Consider the following 24,447-nt stretch of genomic DNA (forward strand, 5'->3'; position numbering starts at 1 on the left):
TATGTCAACTGTGGCACTTCTAATGTGGTCCATGCCATAGAATGTACATCATGTAGACTACAGTAAGTATTTTGTCAGATTGGATGTCAGCTGACATCCGCCTTCCCATGAAGACAATAGGTGGCCTGATCGGGTACGCCTGCAAAACAGACAGGCGGACCCGATCAGTCCGATCGTGTAAAGAGACCAATATAACATTGCAAAGCTTCAACTGCTAGAGAATATAGTAATGTGCACAAAACTTAAATGGGCCTTAATGTTTGTTTATGTGCTTTTAAATAGAGACTCATTGAGAAATTTCTTGTCTTGTAATTCTGTGATATCCATGGAACCAGCAAAAACCGAACTGCTTAGCATGTCTTAAGAGGTAATAAAGTAGAACGATAGGCAAAAAGGGAGGGTCAGAACCCCTGTCCGTGTTTTTTTTTTTTTTTTGCCCCAGGTCACCAAATAGTGGTAGTGTAATTATTAGAAGATTTCCACGCTCCTACTTTTCTGAAGTAAACCCTAAGAGCCGGTTCACACTGAGGCGATCCCGACTTCGGGGGGCGATCTGTGAAGTCGCGTGCACCACGACTTAGGCGCGACTTGCAGGGACTTCACATAATGGAAGTCTATGCAAGTCGCTCCCAGGTCGCCCCAAAGTAGTACAGGACCCTTTTTCTAAGTCGGAGCGACTTGTGTTGCTCCCATTAGAACGGGTCCTGTACTACTCAATGGACCGCAACCTACCGCGACTTGTCAGGCTGACAAATCGCCTGACAAGTCGAGCTAGTCTGAATGGGCTCTTAAACTTAGGATTTTTTTTTTGCTTTCACTTTCAATGATAATGGTAAACAGGACAAACAGAAAGGGGAAATCACCCAAATGAGTGCAAAGACAGCACTATAACATAGTGGTGTTCTAATCCATGCCCACGCTATCCAAAAAAAAAAAATTAAAAGAATTGTCTTTAGTTATATTTTAACCACTTGCCGCCTGTCCATAGTACATTTATTGTGGGTGAGCGGCAGCTCCAGGCTGAGAGACATACTGGTACGTTGCTCAGCAGAAGCACACTCGTGCCCCCCCTTGGGGCAAGCAGTGGTGCGATCCTGTGACCGATGGGTCTGGTTGTGGCTCACAACGTCCTGGGTATCATGTAATCACTATGACCAATAACGATATGAGATTGATATGGAACTAGAAGGCACCAAAAAAAATGGATAATCATTCGTCCGATATTCTCATTGTGTGTACAAGGCTTTACAGCCAGCTTTTGGGAAGAGCTTGGATGTACTCTTGGCATTGATTAGGATTGGAATATATCTAATACAATGCTTAAAAATATACTAAAACCTCACCAAAACCTGTCAGTGATCAGAGACTTGAAGCAGCGGCTGGTTAGAGACACTGGCAATGTTACAGAAAATGGTGGGAGGCTAGAGGAGCGCTGCAGAAAATGGTCGGAGTCTAAGGGAGCGTTACAGGAAATGGTCGGAGACTAAGGCTCCATGTACACGGGACGTTAGAAAAAACGTGCTGCAAAGCTAGTTCTGACGCCGGGAAAAAGCAGCTGTTAAAAACGTGCTTTCAGTAGCTTTTTCCATTGGCGTTATTGCACGTTTGGCCACGTTGCTTTTAGCAGCGTTTTTTCTGCCTCCATTCAAAATCAATGGTTCCCTATGGGAGCCTATTGATTTGAATGGAAGTCGCACCGCAAGTCGGATCAGGATGATGCGACTTGCGCTGTAAGAATCTTGAGGGGGAACTCCACGCCAAAAATGGGAAAAAACTGCGTGGGGGTCCCCCCCCCCAGGTTCCAAGCCAGGCCCTTCGGGTCTGGTATGGAATTTGAGGGTAGCCCCACGCCGAAAAAAAATCCATACCAGACCCTTATCCGAGCACGCAGCCCGGTAGGGCAGGAAAGGGGAGGGGACTAGCGAACGGCCCCACCCCCTCCCCTGGACCATACCAGGCCACATGCCCTCAACATGGGGGGTGTTGGTGCTTTGGGGCAGGGGGAGCTCTGCACCCCCCACCTCAAAGCACCTTGCCCCCATGTTGATGGGGACAAGGGCCTCATCCCCACAACCCTGGCTGGTGGTTGTGGGGGTCTGCGGGCAGGGGGCTCATCGGAATCTGGAAGCCCCCTTTAACAAGTTTAAATCCCAGATCCCAGACCCCCTCCCTATGTGAATGGGTATGGGGTACACTGTACCCCTACCCATTCACCCCATAAAAGGCAGTGTATGTAAATAATGACAGGAGACGTTTTGGAAAGTTTATTAGCCATCTTGCTGTCTGGGATCTGGGCCAGCTGTAGGTCCAAGAATCGGCAAGGACGACCCCCCACCCCAAAGATGGGTGAGGACGCACATTCAGGCCGAGTAGGCCTCGTCCACAGGTCTGGAAAAAAATGATCTCTTGTCCAGACTAGGGTCGTTTGGAACCACCAGAGGAAGTCTTGAAGGCCTTCGCCACATCGACTGTCCCCAGGGGACGAAGAAACTGGGGTGAGCTGAAAGGGAGGGACCTCGTCCACGACGAAGACCCTTACCCTTGGTAGTCTGTGGAAGAAAGCACTCTTCCCCCCGTGAGACCCTTGTATAATGCCCCCAAGGGCAGTGCCAAACAGGTGATCCCCCTGAAAGGGGAGATCCATTAAGGTCTTCTTAGAAGTTTGATCCGCAGACCAACACTTCAGTCAAGTATACGCCGGAAAACCACCCAAGAAAAGGAGTCCAGCTAGCAAAACAAGCTGCTCCGGATGGCATGTGAGTGCCAGACGTTACCTGCGCCCCAGGCGCAGCCGCCACTGCGTCCTCCAAATCGCGGGTGTCAGACGCTAAAACAACTAATGCATCCACCAGCGCCTGTATAATGCGTGGCAGGGGAGGTGAAATGTCGTCCTCATCACCCGAGGAGACAGGGCGCGGGGTACCAGACCTGGCAGGGAGGCCCGCGTCTGCGACGGCAGAGTCAGACTCAGAATCTAAGACATCAAAGGAGGCAGGGGTAGGTGGGGAAACGTTTCAGCGCACCTCCCACCTACACTCGGGCCCAAAAGCTTCCCGAACCGCCGAAAATGCATTGATGGACAGTGGAGATCATGAAGCCCCTGTTGCCTCGGTGAGGGGTCAGGTGGGGATACATGGCCTGCAGGGTCCATACGGAATCTGAGGAACCCGCCATCAAAATTTGCAAAAAAATTACATTTTTTTTAAAAGAAGCAGCCCCACAGCGCTACAGTGCCCCCTGAAGGTCAGGCATGCGCTAACCCCCCAAAGAGAGAGAGACTACCCTCAGTAACTCACTGTCCCCAGATAGCAATCAGATTAGGAGGGTCCCAGCGTTGGCTCAGAGAAAAACATGAGCCAGGAAGCAGCCCGGGATGAAGGGAGGGGTTCTTTCCAGCAAAAGAACGCCTCCAGGCAGTCCCATCGGCCTTTACAGCAGAAAATCCTCCGCAAAATGGCCGAAAACCACCCCCCCAGATGGCCACCACCATAACGGCAGACAAGGCTACAACAAAATGGCGGCGCCAGCGCGCCAATAGGATCGCCCAGGGAGACCCCCCACCAGCCCTACTACCTCATCCAGCCCTGGAGGGCCCGAACCGAGGGTCCCCCCCCCCGCACCATCGACCGAGTGCCGCAACCCCCGGCCTCCCATGCGGCCTGCACACTAGGCGCCAGCCTCAGGTAGGCCAAAAACAGTCCCACCACGTGGGGGGTGGGGTCACAACAGTACAGAGGGAAACCCAGGAGTGTGAGGGTCCAACCATCCCAGAGAGAGGGCCCTGTTCACCCCAAAATTCGCCAGGGAAGGGGGGGGGTGACGTTTACTCACCATACAGGGAACACAGGCGGGCGCCATCTTATTACAGGACCCCACACCACCGGAGTAGGGGGGCTGTCGGCCAAACAGGAACGCTGCGACATAAGCCTAGACCCTGTCATGTGCGTCCTGGCAAGACTTTTAACTCACGGGGCCAATCCCCATCCAGTGGGACTATGTCACAGCCAACCTAGCGCGGAGCTAAGGCCTGCATGCGCGCGATGGCCAGACTGGGGTAACCACTGGATATGGGAGTCTAGTCTGCTGCCCAGCCCAGCATAATTGCTTAAAGATCTCACAGGAAAAACGTTCCGGAGAAAAAAAAAAAAAAGACTAGCTAAAAAAAATCTACATAAAAAAATTACTTCCATGCCAGGATCAAAGATCCCAGCAAGGAACTAGGTCCTTACTCCTGACTAGGCAGGTTAAAACTGACATCCTATGCAGGAAGAGAGAGGGTGTACCCCTCCGGGACTGCCCATAGGCGTAGTCAGAACTTTTTTCTGCCTAGTGTCCAACTCCTGTAGGGGGCAGTATAACCCTACCGATATGGATCAGAGAACTGCGTCCGTCAATGAACGATAGAGAATTGTTTTTAGTTTTTGATAGAGTGGAGGGAGATTAGCACAACTGTCAGTTTTTATTGCTGTCTGTGGCCTGTTAGGGAGATTTACCCTCCCCATTTGTCCTGTTTACTGTTCTCATCAAAAGTTAAAGTGAAATGAATGCACAGATGCATTAAGGTGGAAAACCTTAAGGATTTAGAACCACTTTAGGGTAATGCTTAGGCATATTTAACATTTTTAGCAGTTTCCTATAACACTGCAATGCTTCACTTTGTTTAGTTTAGGTCAACCTGAAGCTGGTATTTCAATATTTAAGACAACAAGTGAATTCATTTGAGAGGCAACAGCCTGGGTTGCATAACTGTATAGAACAATAAAAAATGCATTTCTCGCTCCCAAGGCCGGCCATAGACAGTTTGAACCATGTATGAACAGGCTAAATGTACCCAAATTGATCGATCATCTAGGGTACAACCAACCTGCCGAATTTTACATGCGATTATCGCTTGCAGCTAGTATAGCCACTAGCAATAATCACTGTCTTCTCCCAGGGGGGGGGGGGGGGGGGGGGGGCTTCCCTCGCCCTGAGAATACAATAGATTGGCAGGAGGAATTCCCCTGTCAACACTGTCTGTGATGATGGGGGATTTGAGGTGGTTGCAAGAAAGAAATTTGCTTTGTGTATGGCCTGCATAGGAGATATCCAAATCAATAAAATGTAATATAATATATTGTAAAACTAAAATAGGTTACACGTAAGTGCCCATGTAAAATTTTAACAAGCAATAGTGAAAAAAAAAAAGAACTGAGCACTTGCTCCATACCATGGATATAAACAAGTACTTTACTCTATCAAGCAATACTGAATGGCATTAACTTGCAGCGTATTAAGCACTGCTAACAAAAGCACTCAAGTCTAGCAGTAATCTGGCAGAAGCCAATAAAGAAAAAGGTCAGCCTGGGACATGACAGCTCAGGCACTGTCTGGACCATGTTAACCTTGTGGCATTATTTTACCTTTCGTTAGAGATCCCTTAGACTACGTCTTTCGAGTTCAATAAAATGGTGTCAAATGTAATACAAACTGCAGGCCCAAACTTGCTACCTACAAATGATGAGTGTTCATATTTAACCTTTAGCTAAAGCATTTTATAGGCAACACTGTGAATTAAAAGTACCTTGTGGTCAGCATTATCCCGATAGGTCAATCCAAAATAATCAGTTTCCAGTAAGTTGAGATGATCGCAGATCTTGGAAAACAGCACCTGGCCCTTAGCACGTTTCTATAAAAAAGAAAAAAGGGATAAAGTCAACTGTGTCACTCAAAATATACACTGTTTAAACCCTAAGTCTAAAGCAGAACTTCACCCAAAAAGGGAAGTTCGAATTTAAGCCCTCCTCTACCTAATTTGGCACGTCATTTTTGCACGGGTACCCGCTCCCCACTTGAAGCTGCAAGCCCACACTTAACTACTTGCCAGCAGCCAGCAGTACATATACCGTGGCAAGTCGGCTGTATTGTGCGAAATTACGTACCTGTACGTTGTTTCGTGCAATAACCAGCGGGGGAGCCACTCAGCAGGTCCAGTGGAAACGATCTTCGCCAGCCACCCACGATTGCTTCCCAGAGAGCCAGAACGGCAGTCTGCCGATGTAAACAAGGCAGACAGACGTTCCGTCTGCGATTAGGACAGTGATCTTGTGTTCCTGCTATTTAAGAACATGGATCTCGGTGTTCATCTAGTGAGTTCATCCCCCATACAGTTAGAAAGCATCCCCTAGGGACACACTAAACCTTTTGATCAACCCTGGTGTCCACCCCTTCCCTGCCAATGTCATTAGTACAGTAACAGTGCATATTTTTAGCACTAATTACTGTAGTAATGTCACTGGTTCCCTCAAAAGTGTCAGTTCGGTTTCTGATCTGCCCGCTGCAATGTCGTAGTCCCACTAAAAATTCCTGATCGTTGCCATTACTAGTAAAAAAAAAAATAAAATAAAAAATAAAAATGCCATAAATCTATCCCCTAGTTTCTAGACGCAATAACTTTTGTGCAAACAAATCAATATACGCTTATTGGGATTTTTTTTTACCAAAAATATGTAGCAAAATACATAATGACCCCAAATTAATGAAGGAATTTGATCTTTTACATTTGTTTATTGGGTATGTTTTATAGCAAAAAGTAAATTTTTAATTGTTTGTTTTTTTTGTTTCTAGCGCAAAAAATAAAAACCGCAGGAGGTGAACAAATACCATAATAAGAAAGCACAATTTGTAGGAAAAAAAGGGACATCAATTTTATTTGGGAACAGCATCGCACGACCGTGCAGTTGTCAGTTAAAATAACGCAGTGACGTATGGCAAAAAAACGGCCTGGTCATTAAGGGGGTAAAATCTTCCGGTCCAGAAGTGGTTAAGGTGCCGGCATTGGGAACCCGAAGGCTAGTGAAAAACTATCCCAGGTGAGGACGACGCTGAATCCACAGACAGATAAGTGTCCTATTATTAAAAGTCAGCAGCTAGAAGATTTGTAGTTGCTGCCTTTTAATTTTTTGTTACAGGCTGGAGAACCACTTTAAGAACAAATACACACATCTAAGAGCAGTTCTTATGATCAACTTATCCTAATAATCTGAGCAACAGTTTACTAAGTTAGAAATCATGCATATAGATTGAGATCAGAGAAAAGGTACATAGCATATAAAGTTTAAAGCCTCACTCTGTGCCACCACACTACATGGGTTGAATGCTTGTTCAGCTAGGGGAAGGGGAAGTATTAAGTAAAATACTTACCTTGTTTCTTGCTCCCCCAGGAGCCAGCACTCTCCCTGCTGTCTGGCGCTCCCAGGATTGGAGGGGTCCTGCGTTGTACTTGATAACATCAGAAAATTGCAACCACCCAAGCTTTAAGAGATTTGTTGCACAAAGAGGAGGAAGAATAAGGGCAGTTTTAAATGTATGTCTTTACTCGCTAGCCAAAGACTTTAACCACATTGTGGAAGACCCCAGGGTATATTTTACAGCAGCCAGAGTGGGGCTTTAGCAACTGGAAGAATGCATTACTTTTTCGTTACAGTACAAAAATTTGTCCCATGTTGCCAAGTGCTTTCTAACCATAGTCATGAGGTCCAACCTGCCTCCCACCCCCTTCTGTCATGGCCGATCTGACAACAGCCTTAAAGGAGATGGCTGATTTTTAAATGCAACTTGTCTGTGCTGTTAACACTTTCCACAGACAAACAGCGGCAAAGGGAATACAGAGTCTGGCATGTCCCCCTTCCCTACTGCTGCTTGTCTATAGAACAAACTATTTTTATCAAAAGGTCATGTAAAGCATCTCTCCTTTAAAGCAAGGACAGGGCTAACTCAATAGACAAACTCCTCAGTTTGTCCCAATAAGATGAAAGGAAACCATAGTGCTCTCCATAACATTCAATGGATTTATTATAAAGATAAAAGTTACACCAACATGTGTTTAAAAACCATCAGGCTCATCTAATGACAGCAGGAAAACATCACTTAAGGGCTAGTGTAATAAAAACTAACCACTCATGATTTTATGCATTAGATAGGATTGAAGTATTTGTATTTAGTGTGGCATATTTTATAACTTCACATCAATTAGGTGTTTCCATAGTGGAAAGCATTTGGCTCAAAGCCATAGCTTGCACATCCAAAAACTACATAGGAAGGTAAATCCTCTGCTGCCTTGGTACAAATTGAATGTCCTCAAAACTTTAATCTAGATCTTAAAGTAAAGAAGGCTCCACTTCTGAGTCCTAAACAGGGACAGGGGGGAAATAGGATGTGTAGCAGTTTTGGCATTTGAAAACCAAAGGTTCTAGAAGTGCTGAAAGTCACAGAGGCAGACAGATCTGCTTTTGTCAGATAGGCAACATACAGTAGTGCATGCTTGAGCAGCAAGCTAGAGTCAGATGAAGGGAGCCGTGTCAATATAGGCCATTGCTCCAGTAAAAGACTGAACAAAATTCCCTCTGAGCGGGACATTTAAGGGCAATAAATATAGAAATGGGTATAGTCAAAAAGGTGTATATGGTTGAAGTAAAGAAAAGAGAAAATCTCAAAAAAATACAAATTATATTTACATAAAGTACATAAGACCAAATATGTGAACCCAAAGGCAGCCTCTGGGGCAATTTAAAAGAGTATCCTGCGGTTGAACATATACAAACACCTGACAGTTTGAATGAGCACTGCTGCTGAAACATAGGCAGCTGAGACCCAATGAGTTTTGAAAATCAAATTCTACCTCAGGGGTCTATACAATCATAGCTATGTATACAGGTCTAAAGAGACAAGGAAATATAAATCACATTAGACAAATATTCCATTGTATCCAGTTACACATCTTCAAAGTATAATTTAAGTTTGAAAAACATATAAACATTTCCTTTATACAAACCTTCAAAAGTGTTCAGATATTTGAATTCATGAAAAACCGCATTTATTAACCACTTGCCGACTGCCTAACGACGATTTACGTCAGCAGTCAGCCCCTCACAGGCAAAGTGACGTAGATCTACGTCGCTAGCCTGTGAGGGTCTAGGGAGCGAGCGCACTCCCACTCCCGCGGGGTCACGGACCCATCCCCCCCCCCCCCGCGTGTGACCGGCGGATCCGGTGTCTGCGATCGTCGGGGGAGAGGGAGAAAGTCAGGTGGCTAGTGTAAACAAGCCGCCTGTCCTTCTCCCCTGTGTAGAAACTGTGATCACACGGTGCTACATCTACAATGAGAACCCTGTTCCAAAGTTTGCCTATTTCTGGGCAGCAGTGATCTAGTTGAGAGTGGAGATAAGGAGCTTGTTAACCCCTGCTTGCTTGTACCTGCTTATTTTGACCTTGTGGTGAAACACAGGTCGAAACCTCAGGTGAGAGGCCAATTGTTTATGTGGTGGTGGTGGTGGAGGAAACACACAGATTTACCCATGAGCACTGGTTGAAGGACCATCTCCAAGCTTTTTTGCACAAGTTTTTGCACAATATCACTGGACTCTTTATTTATTCATGATTTAAATGTATGTATTATATCATATTGGTTGATATTTATCACATTACAAGCACTTTATTGGCACTGTAGCACTTTACTAATATTGCACAGATGTATGTATAATTTTCTGTTTATATATAATCACCGAGTGCACTTTGGTTCATATAGCGCTGTACCGTTATTTGGATATTTGATATTGCTTTGTAGTGGTAAACTAAGTTGGTATAGCAGCTTTTTTTTGCACTGTATTGGAGCCTTATAGTTAATTGTTTGCGTCGATATACTCACTTTTGCAGTCCTGATAATCAACTCCAGATATCACTTTAAAATAAGAAGCTGGTGAAATGTCAAATCTAAAAGGGAGAGCAGCCAAAACGCAATACATGACAGTAAGAATTTATTTTTTTCTACTTTGAAAAGCGGCAACAAAAATCATGCCATGATAAACTTTGCTGCTTGACATGATGTTCAGGTTTAACCATTTTGGGAGTTAAAGAGAATTCTAGTTTAACATTTGCATATAGAAAAGTAAAGCAAGAAAAATGAACAAAGCAGCCAAGCCTTTATTTACACAGCCACACACAAACTTCAACTGCCACTAACATCTGTTCAGTACAACTAGTCAAACAAAACTATGAAAACAAGAGTCATAATTTGCACTAGAAAAAAAAAAAACTTGCTGATATGAAATACTTTTTAAAACTTATACCTAATATAATTAAAGCGCTTTTAACCACTTCTGGACCAGAAGAATTTACCCCCTTAATGACCAGGCCATTTTTTTGCAATACGGCACTGCATTGCGCATGGTCGTGCAAAGCTGTACCCAAATAAAACTGATGTATTTTTTCACCACAAATAGATCTTTCTTTTGGTGGTATTTGATCACCTCTGTTTTTTATTCTTTGCACTATAAACAAAAAAAACACAATATTTTTTTACTTTCTGCTATGAAACAGCCAATAAAAAAAATGTAAAAAATCTAGTTTTTCATCAATTTAGGCCAATATGTATTCTGCTACATATTTTTGGTAAAAATCCCAATAGGTGTATATTGATTGACACTGGCAGGGAAGGGGTTAACATCAGGGGCAATCAAAGAGTTAAGTGTGTCCCTAGTGGGTGCTTTCTAACTGTGGGGGGGGGGGTGTTTACACTGATTGGGGGGGAAGACAGAGATCCTGCTTCGCAGAAACACAAGATCTCCATCTTGTCCCCTTACAGAACGGCAATCTGCCTTGTTTACATAGGCAAATCAGTTTTCTGCCTCTCCCGGGCATAATCGCAGGTGGCCGGCGGACATCCGGTCTGCCGGACCCCTTAAATGACATTCCCGCTAGCCAATCAAAGTGCAATTGTGCCATCTAGTGGTTATTGAATGAAACGACGCACAGATACGTTGTTTTTATGCAATAGCGCCACTTTGCTGCAGTGACGGCAGCTGGTCTTAACAATGAAATATTTGCTAAAAGCACCAAATTAGGCAATGTGGTTGTGACTAATAATCTATGTCCTCTTATTGCACAGCTACAACACCACAAAAGCCAGTGGATAGATCTCCCATTAGACCTCATGAGCACTGTCAGTTTATTAAAAAATAAGCTTTCTCCCAAAACTCTTATATGTAATGGCTAATGCTTCCTGCAAGATCCCTAAAACTCCATTTAAGCAAATTGGTAAATATCTTTGTGACATACCATGTAGTTAAATTGTTTTAATAATCATAGGGATAATACAACACATTCAATAAAGAACACATTGGGCTGATCAGTGGCATCAAATACATCCAATACATCTAAAGTAAAAATATATATATAACAGCATGGATATGCATTGCAATCATATAGACATGTACAAAACATGATAAAATGTAGCACCCTTGACGCGTTTCGCGAAAATATGATTTGTTTCATCAAAGTAGGTGTTTATCATGTCTCTACAAAGTAAAAAAAGTATTATAAATGATGTATATGTGTATATATGGAGTACCCCCACCCCCCGCTGGTCCAGGAACAGCAATGCTACAAACTACGCTGCCTCTTTTCATAACATGGGTGACCCATGTTTCCAAAGATACAGGAGTCTCCTCTCCCAACAATCAGCTTTGGAATAATCCCATGCTGAAAGAAACATTACCGATCCCTCATCCACACTACTGGATTGTCAAAGGTGTTAAAATACCTTTGCCACTTATATACAGAACAGGGCCTCAAGTCCTTTATTCAACTACGAGACAATTTTAGTCTTCCCCCCTCATCTCTGTTTTTTTTATTTTCAACTTTGCCACGCTCACAATTTGGCTCACTCTCACTTCCACTACAGATGTCCCCCCTAGAGACGTTACTCAGATACTACCAAACGAATATTTCAATATTACTCTGCATTAATGGCTGATACTAACCCCAAGTTTGTGGGGGCATAGGCCTGATGGACTACTTTACACATCCAGTTTACTGATGATGATTGGCAAATTTGCAGATACTTACAAAAGCTCGGTTATAGCCTCTAAAGATAGAGTTATACAAATAAAAATATTTCATTGCAGCCATCTCATCCCCTATCGAATGCATAAGATGGGATTGAGATCTATTTCGGAGTGCTTTAGAGGTTTTGGAGCTGGAGCTCATTTTATTCATTGCTTTTGGTCCTGCCCGTTGGTATTTTCATTCTGGTTCGCAGTCGATTCATTTCCATCTACCATCCTAGGTGTCCCTAATATCCTACATCCTAAAAATTTTTATTGGGTGTCTTTGGTGAACATAGACTAAACGATTATTACATATTTTATATTTTTTCAATAAAAAGAGTATCCTCCTGAGTTGGAAAGAGACCTCGGGGGCCCACTGTAACTACCTGGCTCCAACTTGTTAATAGCTTGCCTCTATATAATCTCACTTTTTAAATTACGAAAAGGGCCTCTTCTTTTCGACAAAATATGGAATAGATGGGTGTCCAGCCCTCTTACCCTGACATCTTCAGCTTCAAGAGATTAGTCTATATTACTGCTATTATTCACCTCTCCGCATGACTAAATGACCTGCTTTATGCTGACATATCTCTACTAAACGTCAGATTCAAATACTATAGATGTATTCCTTTCTATGTATAATTTGTACATAAGACTAAGGAGGCACTCTTGGGTTTCAGTTGCGGTTGCAACTGTTAACTTTAACATTTATTGTTTATGCAAAACCTTTAATAGATCTAAAAAAAAAAAAATTAGGCAGTGCAGTATATTACAGCATCTAACAGACAACAAACAGTAGACCAGACTATCAAACAATTGTACTCAAGGTTTTGTTCAAACTGCTTTGGGGCAGAATAGCATCCCAGACAGTATTTTAGACATTCTGCCTATGGCTTGACCACTCTCTATAGAAAATAATAGACACAACTGTGTTGCAGCAATGCATCAATGTTCTTTTATTTTCAAAGAAGTGATAGCACTACAAAATGGCAACAATTTGCCTCTCATCCTTCTGCAAGCCAGGAAAAACCGTTACAACGCAGTCACATCGCACCTGAAGTAAAATACATGCTAAACCACAAATTACATATCAATCATTTTTATTATTACCTCTCGACTTCCTAACTGTATTCAGAACTGTTAAACTCTTTCATTGTCAGGAAGCAAAAGCAGATGTAAATCAAAAGACTACATTGCTACCCATCAATAGTAATGTATTCTTATTGTTTATCTATTTCACCTTCCTCCTTTCCAAGCAGAAGTTAACGATTACTACCTCTCCTCAAATTAGGTATAAAAATCAAAACCTATGAATTGCCATTGTGAAACTGTAGGTTTTTTTTTTTTTTTTTTCAACAAAATATATTGCTAGAGGTAATTCCATCCGTTTTCTTTTTTTTTTTTTTTTCTACATTGGAATACTTATGCTGTGCAATACAGTCTTTTCGCTTCTGTGTCATTTTCCCTGTATGTAACACAGCCCACACAGGCATTTTATCACATGGCCTCATGCACACAGGACGTCTTTTTTCTTTTGCTACAAAGGAGGAAAAGCGCAGTTTAAAAAATGCACACGCAAAAACGCCTAGGTGTGTTCAGGGACATCAAGCTTTAAGCAAATATTAATTTATACTGCCCACTGGAATAAACGCTCAAGCGCTAACCGCGCCAAACGGATTGATGACGCAACGTGTTGTGCAGAGCCGGGTGACACCAGACCAGATAACTGGTCATGAGGTGCCTAAATCTGCTGATTTTTGCCTGTACTAGGCCCAGACTTGATGAGATTGTAGTGCTCTAGTTTATGTGCACTTATGTGAGTGTATTTCTTATTATTTTAATAAAGTGGTGATAATATTCAGAATTACTGCACTATGGTGGCTCTTTATTTTCTAAGAGCACATTTCAGTTACATGTAGGAATAATGAGCAGAAGGAACATCAAACCTCTTAAAAGAAGAATATACAGTACATCTCGGTTGAATTGCTAGATTCTAATGGTTGGAGTGCGAAGCTGTCCTCAGGCCAAACTTCTTCCCTCACCAGAGGGTCAAGCGCAGTAGACCTATATCTGTTTATAGGTCCATTTGATAAAGTAAGGGCATATGTGCCACTGAGGTGGAACACATGGTGTCACAGGGTGAACTATTCAGCACTGGAGCTTGGTGACAAAACATGGATATAAAGAGTTTTGGACTTTGTATAAGTGCACTATATATGGACTATAAGAAATCTCACGTTGAATAATTTTCCTTTCACCGATTTATTGCTATTTATATTAGCACTTTAATAGGTTGTTGTAACTTGCAGCAGAGTGGCATCATTGACTGATTTTATATATTGATCACCGGATTAGGATTTAAGTCAATAAAGAATTTTTGGATCTATATGTTTTGGTTTATGTATTTGGTAGGCCAGGCATAAGTATTTCAAGATACTAGGCAAACAGAACTGTGTCAACAGGCCCAAAAAACACAACAATGGCCAAGGACCTATGTTCAAAGTGCCACTGCAAGAAACTTGCGACCAAAAGCAGCAGAAGATTGGATGTTTACCAAAACATTTGGAAAGTATAAACAGAAGACCAGGTGGCAACCTTACATGGTTGGGCTAGAGGCTTGGTGTCAAAAAGCCCAGTTGGTGGATTAAACAGCATGGTGCCCTTTGTGAGGTCCCGAGAATGGAACAAATATGGAATCTGTTTGCCTAATGGAAGAGGGAGCTTTTAAAGATACACTAATGTCTCTGACAACAGTTCAGGCAATGTAGAGATCATTCCTTTGGATGCTCAGGAGCTGGGCATGAGTAAAGGCTGGACAATGTCCTCATTGAGCTGGAACACAGGAAGCAGCTTTGGAAGAAAGTATGGTCTTGGGCATAAGACAACCCTGTCATTGCGAAGTATGAGTCAGGGCTCTTTACAGTAAAAGTTCAGAGACATGTCAAACATGAGGTCTACAAAAAAGGCAACTTTGCTGGAAATCTCTAGGGAAATGTACCCGAGAGGTTCAAAGGGTGGTTTCTGCAGGGCAGAGAGAACCAGATTAAGGTCCCAAGAAAGCACAGGGTGGTGCAAAGGGGGCTTGACCTGAGAAGCAATATGAATAAAGATTTTTTAGGGAGTGTAAAGCTACAGATCTTTGAAAAATGATGAAGGAGGCAAATAAATGCCATTTAAGCATGCTAACAGCTCAATTCTGGTCAATACCTGATTGTAGGAAGACCAGAATGTGGGGCATGGAGTAATCGCTAAAATTAGTTTGACTGAGTTCTCATCAGGCAAAACAAGATTTCTAGGTACCACTCCTGTAAAATACCTTCTTTATGGGGCTACCACAGAAGTTCAAATCTAACTCGAAAGAAATAATATAAACAGCTCTTATGCAACCAACTGTTTAACAAAGGTATTTTAGAACATCTAGAAAAATAATAAAGACATAAAACACAAGTTAAAAACAAAGATATACCTATTAAAAACAAAACAGAAAGGATGTAATGATTACATAGGAATAGTGGTGGTGGTCTCGCAAAGTAACAACAGTTCTTTGAATACTTATATAAAGAAGGGAATTGATCCTGGGGTGGGTGATAGGGCTGTGAATTCTTAAGTCATACAGTAAACATAGTAGGTACAGGCCATCCGGAAAGCATTCACGGCGCTTCACTTTTTCACATTTTGTTATGTTACAGCCTTATTCCGAAATGGATTAAATTTATGATTTTCCTCAAAATTCTACAAATACCCTATAATGACAACGTGAAAGAAGTAGGTTTGAAATCTTTGCAAATGTATTAAAAATGAAAAAAAAAAAAAAATCACATACATAAGTATTCACAGCTTTTGCCATTGAGCTCAGACAAACCAAGCCATGAAGTCCAAGGAATTGTCTGTAGATCTCCGAGACAGGATTGTATCAAGGCACAGATCTGGGGAAGGGTACAGAAAAATTTCTGCAGCATTGAAGGTCCCAGTGAGCACAGTGGCCTCCATCATCCGTAAATGAAAGACATTTGGAACCATCAGGACTCTTCCTGGAGCGGGCCCCCGGGGTAAACTGAGCAATCAGGGGAGAAGGGCCTTAGCCAGGGAGGTGATCAAGAACCCGATGGTCACTCTGACAGAGCTCCAGCATTTCTCTGTGGAGAGAGAGAGAAACCTTCCAGAAGAACAACCATCTCTGCAGCATGCCACCAATCAGGCATGTATGGTAGAGTGGCCAGACAGAAGTCACTCCTCAGTAAGAGATACATGACAGCCCGCCTGGAGTTTGTCAAAAGGCACCTGAAAGACTGTGACCATGAAAAATCAAAAAATTCTCTGGTCTGATGAAACAAAGATCAAACTTTTTGGCCTGAATGGCAAGCGTCATGTCTGGAGGAAACCAGGCACCGTTCATCACCTGGCCAATACCATCCCTACAGTGAAGTATGTTGGTGACAGCATCATGCTGTGGGGATGTTTTTCAGGGGCAGGAACTGGGAGACTGGTAAGGATCGAGGGAAAGATGAATGCAGCAATGTACAGAGACATCCATGAGGAAAACCTGCTCCAGAGCACTCAACCTCAGACTGGGCAAAGGTTCATCTTCCAACAGGACAATGACCCTTAAGCACACAGCCAAGATAACAAAGGAGTGGCTACAGGACAACTCTGTGAATGTCTTTGAGTGTCTCAGCCAGAGCCCAGACTTGATCCGGATTGAACATCTCTGGAGAGATCTGAAAATGGATGTGCACAGACGCTCCCTATCCAGGCTGATGGAGCTTGAGAGGTCCTGCAGAGAAGAAGGGGAGAAACTGCATAAAAAGAGATTTGCCAAGCTTGTAGCAAGCATACTCAAAAAGACTTGAGGCTGTAATTAGTGCCAAAGGTGCTTCAACAAAGTATTAAACAAAGGCTGTGTACATGTGATTTTTTTATTTTTAATAAATTTGCAAAGAAAAAACAAACTTCTTTCACATTGTGTCTATGTTTGTAGAATTTTGAGGAAAATAATGAATTTAATCAATTCTCGAATAAGGCTGTAATATAACAAAATGTGGAAAAAGTGAAGCGCTGTGAGCACTTTCGGGATGCACTGTAATCCACTTAACCCAGAAAAGGATTGTGATACTAGATCCCTCAGATCACATAAAGGGAGAACTCATCAATGGTTTAATATACTGAGAAAATAGAACAATCCTCAAAAGTGAATGTACAGAATCACAGGAAAGACTCTTAACTGATAAGAGCTTAAGGTGGATATAGCTTGTAATTTATAATAGGTGGAAAATCCACACATAGACTTCTACAGGGACCACCGAGTCTGCATACAGTATATAAAAACGTGTACATTGTCCTCGGGTCTCCAGGTGGGTTTAATCTGTAAATTAATCGTACAGAAAAGACCACACACCAATTTCTAAAGGGAACACCAAGAACATCAATGCATGGCTTGAATGTCACCCATTTTGCTAAGCACCCATTAAGAAGACGACCATAAAAAGATATCAGTCCACTCACTCTCATGGAAGTTGAAGGAACTTAATTGCAGGGGTAAAAGCAAAAGTCCATCTATCATAGAGAGATATAAGGAGCACCACCACAGGTTCAAATTTGGAAAAGCCTGATGTCGGACCGGTTTTGTTAGCAACTCCGCTTCCTCGGAAACTCTGGGCAGACATCATAGGGTTGAAAGCGTTAACCCCCCCGTGTATTGGTGATCCTGGCAGTAAACCTATTACCCCACCATCCCTGCTCCCCCAGTATTGGTGGTCATGGAAGTAAGTGTGTTAAACCCCTCCCATTTATTGATGGTCATGACAGTGAAAGTGTTAAACCCCGTCCTACCTATTTTTAATCACTTACCCATCATAGTCCCCCATACTGCTCTCTCTCTTTAAGCCAGGACATTACAGTTTCTCTTTCAATGTTAGCATGTTCCAGCACCCAGCACCCCGCTGCTATTCTGCAATCTGACTGGTGCCCAACAGCCGGCAAGCTGCGTGTTGGGCACCAGGGAGTTAAGGGTTTCGGAACCTTCCACTGCGGAAATAACATTTTACACCTGAGAACTTTTTTATGAATTGATCAAATGCCTCACCAGACATTCTTCTTCCTTGGAAGGTCATACATGTTAGGTGTCTTTTGCAGGCAACTTCAGCTCTTCAAGCTTTTAGCTGTTAGATTTTGCACATGTGAACAGAATTTAGAGCCATTTTTTAAATTTGTCTAATGGCATGCTCTAGAGCATCCACATAAAAAAGTAGAGCAGAAGATACAGGAACAGTATAGTCGTGTAATGAAGGGCCATGTTGGTTGTTCATTGTTCTAGTCAAGTTAGCTGAATTTTGACAAACAGAAATAGCAGCTAGAACTGGTTGCCGGTCTGGGCCTGCCTGGTTAAAGAGAGCTTTTAGAAGCGTCTCATATTTTCTATCTGAAGAATCTTTGAAACAAGGAATATCTACAATGGGTACAATGAGATGTTTGTTTAGGACAGGGATGGTGAGATCAACCTCAGAAATATCCCACTTTGCAAACTCTTTTTTTCACTGGATAGAGCTCAGCAATGATTTTTAAGGGAAGTGAAAATCCTTTCAGGAATGACTCAATCATCAGACTGCAGATTCTATCCACTGATGAACATGGAATGTTTTGCAGGATTTTGTAAGTCTTTGTGACTAAAGGAGCAAGGTGAGACAAAAGAAAGAGAATCAAGTTGCACAATGCCAAGGCTTTCGTGGACTGAGGCAGTTAACCTTGCAATATTAGTTCAATGTTAGCAAGCATGATCGTGCAGCTCCCTCTTCAATATAGTCACAACGTGGGGGGAGAGAAATCCCCTAAGGCTTACTTCAATACTGCCTAAATATTCTCTTCATTTCCTTCTATGTCTGCATCCTCTAGGACTGGCAACTCACGATCCGATTCTGGTAAGAAACTGGAGTAGAAAACGCAGTATGTTTTTCAGTCCTAGACAAAAATGGTTGTATTAAATCCATATTCTTTCCAAGGAATCATAACAGATGCTGAAAATTCTGTTTTAGTCAAATAGGCCTCTTGTTGTGTGCTTTAAACAGAACTAGAACCAGATGCTGAAACTGATATTAAAACTGGGTCCTGCTCCAATGCAAGGGATGCATCGTCACATTTAGTGGGTCTACAGTAGATAGAATGTTTGCCTGCTTTTTTGAATTGACTCTTTTACCCCTGGTATCGACCATAGCTACTAGTGAGGGTATTCATCTGTGGGGTACTCATGGGTAAGCGTGTCCAGAAGGAGTACACAGGAACCCAGGAGTAGTTCATACTGAATGAATCCTTGTGGAGAAAGAACCTTATAAATGATCTATGCATAAGTGTAAAGTGTTCAACCAGTAGTATGATGTAACACCTGGTCATCCACCTGATACTGAGCTCTGAGTGGCACGGAGTCCAGGTACAGCCCTCAAGGTTTACCTAAGGTTGTGCATTTGGATACACTGCTTCTGCATAGGCATTAGAAGACAGTGAGGTGTTAATTGAAGGAATCTAAGAAAAATAAAAATGCAAAATAATAAAATAGTGAAGTGAAAATTCCTGTGAAGGAGTTTGTGCATTTGTCTAGGAGGAGGTGAACTATTTATAATCAAGTAGTTTGATCTGAATTTTGTTTCCCATACACAGCCTGTTTTTACATTTTTAGAACCTAAGTGAGCAGAATCATTTGCATGTTTGTCTTACATACAATATTCTGCTGTAACTAAAGCGGAAGTAAACCTTCCTATTCTTTTCAGCTAAGGAAGCTGCCATCTTGGCCTTCAATTGCCATGATGCTGCACATGTCATCAGTTATTGTCATCAGTTATGACACCAGCCATTGGATGGTTTGACAGTTTGGTTGAGAGCACAACCAATGTCACAGTTTCATTTCGGCATGTGCCAGAAATGGAACTATTTTTTGAAACTGTTAAATTAATGGGTTTACTTCTACTTTAAGGGATACTCTTTTCGTCATCCATATAACAGTTTCTCCTAATTCAAAATATTCCTTGACTTACAAGTCAAGTACTTTTGTGCTCTATATGATAAAATTAGTAGGTTATGTAATATAGGGGAAGATACACAGTAGCTAAAAGACTGTAATGCACGGCATAGGTATTCGATTACAGAAACAGGTCTGATTGCCACTAGCGAGACATGTTTTTAAAAAAGGATGTACAATTTCACAACCACGATATGTGGCTAGCAATTTTTGCCATAGTTGAGGAGGGGTGTTAATCAAGAACTTCTGTTACAAATGAGGGAGGTTAAATGGATAAGTGATTTCATTACAACCAATGGGTCTCACTGTAGACCATAGAGAGTTACATCTGTTTTTTTTTATTTTTTTTTTTAAATGTAGTATAGTGAGCATAAATGTTATGTATTTATTGAGTGTTTTACTTCTGCAGGTATTTTAAATAATGGAAGTCTTGTGTAGAGGTGATCCACCTGTTATTGCATCCTGACAACGAACAGAGTAACCACTTGCCGCCCGCCTACCATACCATTAAATGACGTGGAGCGGTGTGGCTATCATTCTGGGATGCCGTCATATGACAGCTCACCAGAACAGCCTCTCTCGTGTGCCCGCGGGGGAGCGCAGTGCGACGATCGTGTCCACGCCGTGTTGCTAGGACACGGCACAACCCCAATGACATGGCTCTTTACCCATGTGATCGGCTGTGTCCAATCACAGTCGGTCACATGTAAATGAGGAAGTGCCGTTTATCGGCTCTCCTCGCCTCACACTGTCAGAGTGTGTGGCGAGGAGAGCCGATCAGGAGCTCCTCCTCAAAGGGGAGCCTAGGACAGGTAATCAGGGCACTGATCATCAGTGCCCTGATTACTGTCAATTAAAAAAACATGCCCATAAGTCCCCCCAACCAGTGCCCACAAGCAGTGCCCATAGTGTTGCCAGTCAGTGCCCATCAGTGCCTACTAATCTGTGCTGTCGGTCAGTGCCGCCTGCCAGTGCCGCCTTTAAGTGCCCATCAGTGCCACCTATCAATGCTCATCAGTGCCACCTATCAGTGCAGCATATTAGTACCTCCTCATCAGTGCCACCTCATTAGTGCAGCCTATCACTGCCCATCAGTGCCGCCTCATCAGCGCACATCAGTGAAAGAGAAAAATTACTTTTTTTTAAAATGTACTGACAGAAAATAAACATTTTTTTTTGTAAGAAATAAAAAAAAAAAAAAAACAGCGGTGATTAAATACCACCAAAAGAAAGCTCTATTTGTGTGAAAAAAAATGATAGAAATTTCATATGGATACAGTGTAGCATGACTGCGCAATTGTCATTCAAAGTGTGACAGCGCTGAAAGATGAAAATTGGCCTGGGCAGGAAGGGGATGAAAGGGCCCTTTGAAGGGGTTAAATGACTGGATACACTAAAGAAATCAAGAGTTAATAATTGAATGATGTAATTTCTGGTTTAGCGTATTTGAATTCATGTGTAAATATACAAAGTTGTAATGCTTTTTCATGGCAAAGCCATGGAAAGGTCAAGCAAGACAGCCTGAAACCGTTGCCATCTTGTATCAATATCTTTACTTTGAAAATAAAAACATTGACAGCCCATTCAGACTGCAGCGACATGACTTGGTGGGGCGACCTGTTATATGCTATAATTGAAGTCAATGCAAGTCGCCTCCAGGTCGCCCCAAAGTAGTACAGGACCCTTTTTCTAAGTCGGAGCGACTTGTGTCGCTCCTATTAGAACGGGTCCTTTACTGTTCAATGGCGAGCGACCGACCGCGACTTGTCAGGCGACCAAGTCGCCTGACAAGTCGCACTAGTGTGAATGGACCCTGAGTGCTGCAACACTGTTTATTTCAACACACCTGTGTTTAATGCCATTTGGGATGGTGGACTGATTCCTGTTGGCCACACCATTAAGAGATGTAGGTGTGCAGTACATCATCTGTGGGTTTAATCATAGAAAACAGAAGGTAGCCCTGATTCCAGTGATGTAGGATAGCATTTAGGCTGCAACATCCTTCCAAACACAGGAGTGAGATGAGCCACAGCATTTAATCTCCTCCAAAGCATTCCTTACTTTAGAAGTATAATAGTGATCCGCCAAGAACACCCTTGGATAATCCCAGCAGTCCAGAGATGCCAAAGAGCAGCAATTGGAATATACAATTTAATTTAAGATGGCTTTTATTTTACCCTATAGCCACAATCAACGTAGAAAATGCCCCTGCCCAACAACTGGGTAAGCAAAGGTTCACACAGATGCTACATACTGTATACATAAAGGAGGGAAAAAAATTCCATACTGCAAATGAATTGAGCTCTTGAGGAATCTTACATGGCAGTCTTGTTATTTGTGGTATTCCATATCTCGCCCAAAAGTAGAAGATATTTTGTTGTGTGCCAGTAGAAAGAACTGTATTTACTGCTTAGTCTGCCATTCTGAGCAGACTTCACCAGACACTCATTCCCGTGAAACGCGCCTATCTGTTACTGTGTAGGCCTTTCTGACACTAAAACTATTGTGTACTTAGCTGACAAGGGCAAACACATTACAATGGAACAAACAGTGAATTCCCTTTCAGTAACACAGTTAGGGTGTACAAAAAATAAAAAAAATGCCACAATGTCTGCCACAAATATTATGTTACTGAACCAAGGCTTCACTGCCAAGCCTTGAACAATATTACTTGCTTGGTATGTAAATTGAATGTAGATTTAGAACCTAAAAAAAAAAAAAAAAAATGACAAAAAGGTCACACATTTAAAAAAAAAAAAAAAACATTGAGGAAAGTAGAAGTTTGAAGAATAGAAAGAAAAAGAAAAAGATAAAAAAAAAAAAAAAAAAAAAAAAAAGGAAAAGAAAAAAAAAAAGGAAAGAAAAGGGTATTTCACGCATCGCTCTAAATGCAAAGGAAATGTATTTCCATGATACCTTGGCATAACATGGGTTTTATACACAATAAAATGCAGAGCACCCATATATGAAAGTGCTTGGTCTTCTAACGCGAGAGCTGATACTGATGTCAGTTTCCCTATTAAAGAGGTTGTAAACCCACTTCACAAACTTTTACCTATAGGTAAGCCTATATTAAGGCTTACCTATAGGTGCTATAAATATCTCCTAAACATGCACCGTTTAGAAGATATTTACAGTGCATGCAGCCAATGATGTCATCGGCGCATGCGCTCTGAAGGAACGGCCACCCGTGCCATTCCTTCAAAACCCAGTACCGTGAACGGCGGCTCCCGCACGCACGCGCGGGAGTGATGTAATCGTGCCTCCGGCCAATCAGATGGCCGGAGGACGCAAACCAGGAAGCAGGATGGCCGGACATGTTGGCCGTCCTGTCGCCGAGGGGGTGGCACGGCGGGGGCTTCGTTTTAAGGCAAGTAGTTCATAATGAGCTAGTATGCGATGCATACTAGCTCATTATACCTCTCTCTTTACAGGGCTTTTTTTCTCATTTTTTTTTTTTTATGACTTTACTTCCTCTTTAAATTACACTGGTGCAAAGGCTTTCAAAGCTGCAGTACTGTGTAGGCCTATTCCATTTTACAGTTTTCATTAGGTACAAATTACTACAGTCCCATATTGTCTAAAACATGTGCCTTGGACTGATCAACTACTTTATCACGATTTTCTTACAAACCCATTTGTAATTCAGCACAAAGAATGAAAAAAAAAAAAAACAATTTTGTGTGTGTGTGTGTGTGTGTGTGTGTTTTAAAAATATAGCTACAAAAAAACACCTATACCCCTAAACAAGGGACTTTCCCCCCAAAAATAAAAAATGAGAGCACATATATATGAATACCTAAATCAGACTTGATGCGTTGATAGACTAGCAGTCTATTAACTAGAGGAAAAGGTAGCCCAATGTATCCACCACTACAGATAGTCTAATCAGTGGCTGGTAATGCACTCCATATTAGCACTAGCCCTCAAACGCAACCTATTGCCACATTACCTGCACCTTTTATCATTATATTTTAGTACCACTTTTGCCACACTGAAACAGTGGCCCATTTTACTCACAGGATTCGCCTAGCCAGGAGTAACCTAAATGCATTTATAAATAATAGTAGTAATAACTATTAATATCACTACTATTTTTATTATTGTTGTTATCACTAAGCAACAATGGTATATTTGGAATTGAACTCTAGCACTCTTCCAGCTAACCCCCATCAGATGTTTGGGAGGATGCGAGGTAGGTAGGAAATACAAGCGCTCGCTCTTCTCTGTACTATGCAGAGTGTAGCTATTTCCTTGGGGTGCACAACAAATGGTCTTGAACTGCAAGCAGCTATGAATCTCGTGTCAGCTTAAATGTGCATCAATTGCTCAGACGTGCTTAACTAAAATATGGCCATGCAAGGCAGTCTTTTAATGCCCTCTGCAATAAAATATTTATTTTTGCACTGTAGAAGCACAAAAGTGTGAAGGGGATGTGTACTTTGAAGCAGATTCTAGGTCGTTAATTAGACTGTAATTTGTCAAATAACGAGATAGCACAATCGCCTGCTTTCAGGTGAGTAAACTGCATATGAAGCACTTGAAGGGATTTTAGAAAAAAAAATAGGTCAGCAGTAG

At 42.2% G+C, this 24,447-nt stretch overlaps 1 protein-coding gene across 17 annotated transcripts in view; it reads right to left on the minus strand.

Moving 5' to 3' along the window:
• The window catches only part of EPB41L2 (erythrocyte membrane protein band 4.1 like 2), a 375,724-nt gene that overhangs the window by 201,571 nt on the left and 149,706 nt on the right, over nt 1-24,447 (minus strand). For all 17 annotated transcript variants that reach the window (XM_082250108.1, XM_082250106.1, XM_082250105.1 and 14 more), the window contains one exon: nt 5,564-5,668. In XM_082250108.1, coding sequence (XP_082106234.1) covers nt 5,564-5,668 — 105 coding nt within the window. The remainder of the gene's footprint in view (nt 1-5,563; nt 5,669-24,447) is intronic.

Source organism: Pelophylax lessonae, assembly GCF_965119305.1.
Source record: "Pelophylax lessonae genome assembly, chromosome: 3".
In the NCBI taxonomy this organism is placed as follows: Eukaryota; Metazoa; Chordata; class Amphibia; order Anura; family Ranidae; genus Pelophylax; species Pelophylax lessonae.